The sequence below is a fragment of the Trichomycterus rosablanca genome, chromosome 4 (assembly GCF_030014385.1).
Source record: "Trichomycterus rosablanca isolate fTriRos1 chromosome 4, fTriRos1.hap1, whole genome shotgun sequence".
Taxonomy (NCBI): domain Eukaryota; kingdom Metazoa; phylum Chordata; class Actinopteri; order Siluriformes; family Trichomycteridae; genus Trichomycterus; species Trichomycterus rosablanca.
In genome coordinates this window covers 46,776,462-46,785,033 of record NC_085991.1, presented here as the reverse complement: position 1 = coordinate 46,785,033, position 8,572 = coordinate 46,776,462, and the positions used below count along the sequence as shown (strand labels likewise).

General features: G+C 44.4%; 1 protein-coding gene across 1 annotated transcript; it reads left to right on the top strand.

Annotated features, from left to right (window-relative positions):
* Positions 1-4,066: 4,066 nt before the first annotated feature.
* Positions 4,067-8,194, top strand: exosc4 (exosome component 4). The gene is made up of 3 exons (XM_062993407.1): positions 4,067-4,312; positions 6,084-6,290; positions 7,618-8,194. The coding sequence occupies exons 1-3, from the start codon at positions 4,142-4,144 to the stop codon at positions 7,975-7,977; spliced, it is 738 nt and encodes a 245-aa protein (XP_062849477.1). The 5' UTR covers positions 4,067-4,141; the 3' UTR covers positions 7,978-8,194.
* Positions 8,195-8,572: the final 378 nt, after the last annotated feature.

The following is an 8,572-nucleotide window of genomic DNA, read 5'->3' as shown; positions in this document are numbered from 1 at the left end:
CGATCTCCAGGACTGTTCCATTCACCTGTGAGGGAGTATGTTCCACTTGATGCTTAGCATGGCTCTCCATGCGCAATACGGCTCTCCGTGATAACACTGTCCAAAAGGGGCACGTGGTGATCCGGCTCTTCTTTATAAGACCAGGGGTTGTGCAGTTGGCAGCAGATTCACTATCATGATTTGCAAATGACCAGCACGAGGGGGAGGGGGAGGGGGGGGGGGGGGGGGGTTGTCTGGGCTGATCCAGGGGAATAAAGGTTTGTGTTTACACAAACACAGTCCATTCAGTCCTCTCCAAGAGTGCACCATTTTTTAAGCTCATGTAATCAGGTAGTCTTATATATGGACAGTGTTTAATCCACTAATCACAGCGCCCTGTTTCTTGGCAGTAACATAAACTGTTTGAACAATGACATTAATGTATTTCTGGTCTTGACAGCGAATTATCTCACTTATTGATCCCCAGACAAGGGTGTAATGCACAACCTAGGTCATAAACTGCTTTTACACATGAACATGTCAAACTTGGGGTCCGAACCAACTTAAGGTTTACAAGAAAAGTGCAAGTGTGAAAACAACCTCGACAGAGTTACTAGAATTATAAGCCATGTCCATACTGTGTTCTGCATTGTACTGGATTTATTAACAACACAGATCATTTTAAAGATTTTGAAGAGGCATTTTAAATGAAAGTATGTTTTAATTGATTTGTAATAATACACAGAATGCAAAAGTAACTTGTATTTATTTATTATACACAGATTATATCAGACATCTGGTGAGAATGTTTAGTGTGATGCTGGAAAGGTTTTCCTTCATTTCCTCATACAACTATCATGTTAGCAAATTTAGCCCAGCTTTAGGTGTTTAGGTGGCGCAGTGGTAAAATACGCCAGCCCACTACTACTGGGATTCAGGGGTTGAATCCTCAGCTGTGCTATCAGCCGGTCAGGCACCTATAACACAGCCATGGTTGGCTATCTCTGAAGGGGGATGGCCGAGGGGGGCTAAAACAAGTCTTTAACTAACTGATCTAATCCATTATATTATTGACTAGCAGTTTGTTTAATAAAACTGGCTTTTGCATAAGCAATATTTTAAAAACCACATTTTGATTGAAGTCATGTTTAATCAGTTAATCACAATATTCATCGGCTTGTTTATTAATCATGATGTTTCCAAGATTTCTGCCTTGAAAAATGTGGGGTGTCTTGGTTGATTGTGCGATCGATTGGCGTCCAGTGATTCCAGGAAAAACCAGGTTAAACAGTAATGAAACGTTTAAAAAAAAAAGTAGAAAAAACACCATACTGTTACTTGTACTTACTAGGTTTTATTTATTCTATTCATGTTCCCTCTTTTCCCCCATTCTAGTCACATTTAATTACCCCTCCGACATGTGTGCAGTTGCGAGCCGCTTTTTTTCCCCTGCACAAAGCGGATTCACACAGGGATCAGTATTGCTTACAGAGTTATCCCCCGTCTCTGTGCAGGCATCGTATACCGGCCAGCAGAGGCCGTAATTGCAGCAGTGATGGCCAATCATCTGGCCAATCATCTGACCACTCATCTGCATGTAACCGCCTGGCCTGCCGATAGCAGAGCTGAGATTCAAACTTGTGTACTTAGTGTTAAAACTGTCTAACACATCAATGCTTTGTCCAGATTCAGTTTGTAAAACTGGACTGAAAAGAAACACTGTGGGAGCCAAAACTACTACTTAAAAGTTGGATGCAAGTCTTTGTGTGACTGTTAGTAATGTTACTGGCTAAAATACATGTTACAAGTACAGTCCTGATACTCAAGACTCATGAAACCACCGGGTCTAAACGGAGTCCCTGATCATGTTGGACCACATTTAGATTCTCCTGGGGAAGCCGAATCCTGATCATGGTTAGAATTGGGAAACTGAATACTTGACCAACCTGTTATTTTATTGTCCTTCTTTTACGGCTGTTAAAATTTCAATTTAGCCCTGCAGAGTAAATCATGTGACTTTATCGTCTTATTACTTTATTGTCCCTCTCTGATCCTGCTCCTGTTCGTTTTCTGTTCTCACGTTTCTTTCATTCTCATGACAGAAGTTAGAGTTGCAACTTGTATGTAAGGATATTGTTTGTAAAGCTGGATTTCTAATGTACGTCCTCACAGGCACACATACAGTATATGTTTTGAACAGAGGGATTATGATCAGACCGGGCTCCGTCAGCCTCGGCTCCTTTGTATCACAGAATTCAGTTCTTGTTCTGCTCATGATGCATATATGCATTGTTTCTTATATGTTTTTATTTATACACATTAGAGATGCTAATAAATTTTATTTTTAAATTTGCATCGCGCTTGTTTTGATTTGTTCTCCACAGGCAAAGAAGTTTCACCCTTTTGGAGTTAGTTTAGTCTGACTTCTGACCCGACTGTTCCAATACTTTATCCAATACATTTATTTTGTTGTGTGTGGCATGATGGGAGACTTTTAATTTCCAGTGATTCCTACAGATCATCTCCTGCCAAACTTATATTAACGATTGTACAGTACATGTTGTGCTTGTGATCTATCTATTTCCTCGGCTGCTCCCGTTAGGGGTCGCCGGCATTGATTTGGCACAGTTTTTACACCGGATGCCCTTCCTGACACGACCCTCCCTATTTATCTGGGCTTGGGACCGGCACTACAATGCACTGGTTTATACATCCTAGCGCTTAGGTACCTACAGGACAATTCAGTGTCTCCAATTGGCCTGGCTGCATGTTTTTGGACTGTGGGAGGAAACCAGAACACCCATTGAAATCCCACGCAGACACGGGGAGAACATGCACACTCAGCACAGAAAGGACCCGGACCGCCCCACCTGGGAATGGAACCCAGGACCTTCTCGCTGTGAGGCGACAGTGCTACCCACTTAGCCACCGTGCCGCCCACCTGTGCTTGTACCTCTAAAACTCATCACTACCCTTTAATTATCCAGTCAACATTTTTCATGCAGCCATGACTGTAAGTTGCCTTTGCATTGAGAAAGCCAAACAGTCCCTAAACTTATATACTGATGCACCCTCCACCATACTTCACAGATCATTTTAGGTTTAAGGTGATGTGCAGAGCATTGCAACAGACCATGCCCACTGTCCAGGGAGTATTTTTGTTGAGATGAGACATGCAGCAGTCTCTAGAGCTGTATGGCATGATGGGATTCCTACAGATCATCTGCTGACACTTATATGAACGATTATACATGTTGTGCTTGTGATGTATTTACAAAATCCTCACATTTGTGTTGTTGTAGGTTTTGTTAAAGCAATAAGCCACGAGAGGCCGTGCGTTACTGTGATTTTAGCACGGGGATGACGTTTTTGACTTCTTTCCTAAAACTTCTTTCCCCGTGCTAAAATCATAACAGTAATGCACGGTCTCGAGTGGCTTATTGCTTTTATAAAACCGCGGTCAACAGAAAATATAATAAATACAACAATGTTTAATTCATAAATGTATTTATCGTGTATAAACTTACAATAAAGCATTCTTCCGCGACGCAAAATAGTTCGATTAACAGTGTTGCTAGGCAACATGAGGGCGAAAATAACGTTAACTTTTTCGATTCAGTGGCGTATTAATATGGAAAGATGTGAGGTGGTCCTAGGTGTGCGTTTATCGGGGATTTTACAACGGCTTCGAACGCGGCTCAGCCAATCAGATTTTAGGACCGGAACTATCCGTTTTATAAAGGTGTTTTAATATTTGCTTATCTATAGCTTATCTATAAAATACATTAAGCTTTAAGCTCATCCCTGTAATTCTATCAGTTATATTTGATTTTGTGTGTAATAAATAAATAAACTCACATTTTAATCGGTATATACATTTGGACCTAATGAGAGCCCGTAACTTGGGTTACTTCAGTTATTATTCCTACCCGTTTTCAATAAAGCCCGCCTTCTTAGTGCTGATTGGCTGATATGTTACAAATACTCTGCATTGTCCAATTAAAAACAGGTATGCCTACAAACTAGCCAATCCTCGATTAGAAGGCGGGATTTTGTCGGAAAACGGATAAGAAAAGATCACAGTCAGTAGAAAGTAACACATGGCGGATGGTGGTGAGTTGATTTGATCGGAAGCACAGTAAACATTAAGTAAGGAAACAGCATGGCGGGACTAGAGCTCTTATCGGATCAGGGTTACCGGCTGGACGGGCGTAAAGCGGCCGAGCTGAGGAAGGTCCAGGCCAGTATGGGGGTGTTTGGACAGGCTGATGGATCTGCGTACATCGAGCAGGGAAACACTAAAGCTCTGGCGGTGGTTTACGGACCTCATGAGGTAGCAGTTACACACCAGCATGTGATCATTCATACCCTCACTGACCAGATCAGGGTCCACCAACATCAGATCTCTCATGTGTGAGACTGGTCCACAGTGCTCAGTACACATACCTTAATCAGATCTGCACTGTGTTGGAACATCTGACGGTGGATGTTGGAGTGTGCATGTGGTCATTTCTGCCTTATGACTGAACACAATTTTGAGCAATTGAGAGTTAAGGGCCTTGCTCAGGGGCTCAATAGTGGGAACTTGAACAGGCAACCTTCTGATTAGAAGAAGAAGATATACTATATTTGTCATTTATACATATACAGTATGTAAACATATACATATAAACATGTACAGTACAATGAAATTCTTTCTTCACATATCCCGTCTTCTTCACAGCTTGTTTGGAAACTGGGGTCAGAGCGCAGGGTCAGCCACCTTATGGCGCCCCTGGAGCAGACAGGGTTAAGGGCCTCGCTCAAGGACCCAACAGTGGCTGCATAGCAGAGCCTGGATTTGAACCGCCAATCTTCCATTGATAGGCCAAAGCTCTACCCACTAGGCTACCCTAGTCCCCTACCCTAAGGGGTTACTAGTGATTACTAGTCCAGTACCCTAACCACTGAGCTATCACTGCTCAAATGAGGTTTTGTGGGACAATTAACAATGTTCAGATTCATCCCAGAGGTGTTCAATGAAGTTGACCACTGGGGTTCCAACAACCAAACTCCTCAAACCATGTCTTTATACAAGGGCACAGTCATGCTGGAACAGGTTGGAAGTGTGTAATCTATTTCCTATAGCAATGCGAGAGGCTGAAATGGGGTGGCTCGGTGGGTAGCACTGTCGCCTCACAGCAAGAAGGTCCTGGGTTCGATCCCCAGGTGGGGCGGTCCGGGTCCTTTCTGTGCGGAGTTTTTATGTTCTCCACGTGGGTTTCCTCCGGGTGCTCCGGTTTCCTCCCACAGTCCAAAAAAATGCCACCAGGCTAATTGGAGACATTGAATTGTCCTATAGATACCTAGCCACTAGATGCACAAACCAGTGCATTATAGGGCCGGTCCCAAGCCCGGATTAAATAGGGAGGGTTGTGTCAGGAAGGGCATCCGGTGTAAAAACTGTGCCAAATCAATGCGGATCATGAGCCGCCGAGAGCCGACCCCGCAACCGAATGGGACAAAGGCATTGGAAGAAGAATGCGAGAGGCTGAAATGCCAGAACTTTGAGCGCACTGACAAGTTCTCATCCCAGTGGTTAGGCTGTTTCAGCCATCCCCCCTTAGACATCAGCCAATCATGTCTATGCAGACTCCTGACCGGCCGGTAGCACGGTTCAGATTTGATCCCTGGATCCCCAGATCTCAGCAGTAGTAGTGGGTTGGCGTAGTGCTGCGCCACCCGAGTGCCCGTGTGTATATTGGGAGAGTGTATATTTCATTTAGAGCATTAAACATTTTTAAGGTTCGGTCCCCAGGTGGGGTGGTCCGGGTCCTTTCTGTTTGGAGTTTGCATGTTCTCCCCATGTCTATGTGGGTTTACTCTGGGTGCTCCGGTTTCCTCCCACAGTCCAAAGACGTGCAAGTGAGGTGAATTGGCGACAGCATGACTGTGTATGATATAACCTTGTGAACTGATGAATCTTGTGTAATGAGTAACTACCGTTCCTGTCATGAATGTAACCAAAGTGTAAAACATGACGTTAAAATCCTAATAAATAAACAAACAAACATTGAATGCTTGTCATTTCTTCACACCAGTCACTTATCAAACTCTTCTTTCAGGTTCGAGGCTCCAGGAGTAAAACCCTGCACGACCGTGCAGTCATCAACTGTCAGTACAGCATGGCGACGTTCAGCACGGCGGAGAGGAAACGGCGGCCGCACGGCGACCGTAAATCCAGCGAGATGAGTCTTCACCTCAAACAGACGTTCGAAGCTGCTGTTCTCACCCAGCTGTACCCACGCTCCCAAATCGACATCTACGTGAAGGTGTGAATATTAGCTACACTGTCAGCTTAATACATACTTGATACTAATTTATAACCCCGGATATCTCGCAGCCTGTAAAAAGCAGAAACCTTTGTGAGGTCTATTAGCGGTGAGGTTTTCACACTACACGACTCATCGGCAATAGGGGGTCACACACTACACCTACCATCACACCTACATCTACCATCAGGAGGAATCGCAGATGGGCTGATTTTTGAGCCTTGAGTAAATGCTGATTTGCCACAGAGCGGCGACCTGTTTAAAGCGACTTACGGTACTATGTCATTATACCAACTAAGTAATTGAGGGTTAAGGGCCTTGCTCAGGGGCCCAGCAGTGACAACCTGGCAGTGGTGGGGCTTGAACCAGCAACCTTTTAATTACTCTCTAATTACCATCAGACCATCTGATAATGTAAGAAGCCTTGGTGTAGTCCTGGATAACCAGCTGACCTTCTCTCCTCATATAGCCAACATGACGAGATCGTGCCGGTTCCTCCTCTACAACATCAGGAAGATTCGACCATTTCTCTCCATGGAAGCCACTCAGATTCTGGTCCAGTCATCTCACGGTTGGACTACTGCAACTCCCTCCTGGCAGGAGCTCCCATGTCTACTACTAAACCCCTGCAGCTCATTCAAAATGCAGCTGCCCGTCTGGTTTTAAACCAACCTAAACGCTGCCACATCACCCCACTGCTGCGTTCTCTTCACTGGCTTCCTGTAGCTGCAGGCATTCAGTTTAAAACACTGACGCTCGCCTACAAAGCCAAAAATGGACCAGCTCCAAGCTACCTTCGTGGTCTAATCAAACCCCGCTCTGTACCACGCAACCTCCGAGCCACTAGTCTCGCTCGACTTGAGCCTCCACCCAGAACTCGAGGAAGACGAGCATCAAAGATCTTCTCTGTACTGGCACCCAAGTGGTGGAACGAACTTCCTCTGTCTGTCCGAACATCTGAGTCTCTCACTGTCTTTAAAAAATGATTAAAAACTTTAATCACCTCTTTACTAAACACTTGAGCTGACTTGTACTTACTTACTAACACTCACTAATACCAATTCATTTCTTGCAAAAAAAAAACCCACTTTGGTTCTAACAGGTTTTAGCAGGTTTGTGTTTTTGGACTGTTGTTTACTTAAACTAGAGTAAGGAAATGTTTATTATGGAAGCTCTTCTGTTCGTCACTCTGGATAAGAGCATCTGCTAAATGCCGAAAATGTAAATGTAATGTAATGTACTTGTCCAGTTCCTTAACTGCTATGCTACAACTGTCCTATTGTATTTTAACCTTGCTGTATTACTGATGTCCCACTCTTCCATGCAGATCCTCCAGTCAGACGGTGGAAACTACAGCGCGTGTGTTAACGCCGCTACTTTGGCCCTGGTGGACGCCGGCATCCCCATGCGCGATTACGTCTGCGCCTGCACCGCCGGATTCGTAGAGGACACGCCCCTGGCAGACCTGTGCCACGCTGAGGAGAGTGGCGGTGGCACCACACTATCACTGGCCATCCTGCCCCGCAGTGAGAACATCGCGCTGGTGCAGATGGACGCTCGGCTCCACCAGGATCACCTGTCTGCGCTGATGGAGGCGGCCACGGAGGCCTGTAAGAGTCTCAGTAAAGTGCTGGACAGTGTGGTGCGCCAACATCTGCAGGAGGTGTCGGTGCAGACCAGAGAGTGAGATGTTATCTGAGCTGGAGGTTGACTGGACATTAAACTGGTGTAATACTGAATCTGCTTTTATTTTTATGAATGTTTTTGTATTGAGGCAAAGCTGAACTAAGAAATGACACACTGTTTGGACAAAAGTATTGGGACACTCATTGTAATTACTGAATTCATGTGTTTCTGCCACAACAACTGCAAACAGGTTTAATAAATCCATTATATGAAAGAAACTACGAGGGTTCTTTGAAAAGTTTCAGCACATTTTTAACTATTTATTAAGAATTTCAAAAACAAACGACATGATGTGGTTAAGCTCGTAGCCACTGATGCGCCGCTGCTTTCACATCATCATCACATGAAAATCTTCTTCCCCTTAAAGCAGCCAACCGTCACAAAGCAAAATTATGGGACATAAATATACACTGATCAGCCATAACATTAAAACCACTTCCTTGTTTCTACACTCACTGTCCATTTTATCAGCTCCACTCACCATATAGAAGCACTTTGTAGTTCTACAATTACTGACTGTAGACCATCTGTTTCTCTGCATGCTTTGTTAGCCCCCTTTCATGCTGTTCTTCAATGGTCAGGACCACCACAGAGCA

Coding starts and splice junctions, on each gene's coding strand:
- exosc4 (XM_062993407.1), top strand. CDS start 4,142: ATGGCGGGACTAGAGCTCTTATCGGATCAGGGTTACCGGCTGGACGGG. Junction 4,313..6,083: donor TGGTTTACGGACCTCATGAG/GTAGCAGTTACA, acceptor CTCTTCTTTCAG/GTTCGAGGCTCCAGGAGTAA. Junction 6,291..7,617: donor AAATCGACATCTACGTGAAG/GTGTGAATATTA, acceptor TCTTCCATGCAG/ATCCTCCAGTCAGACGGTGG.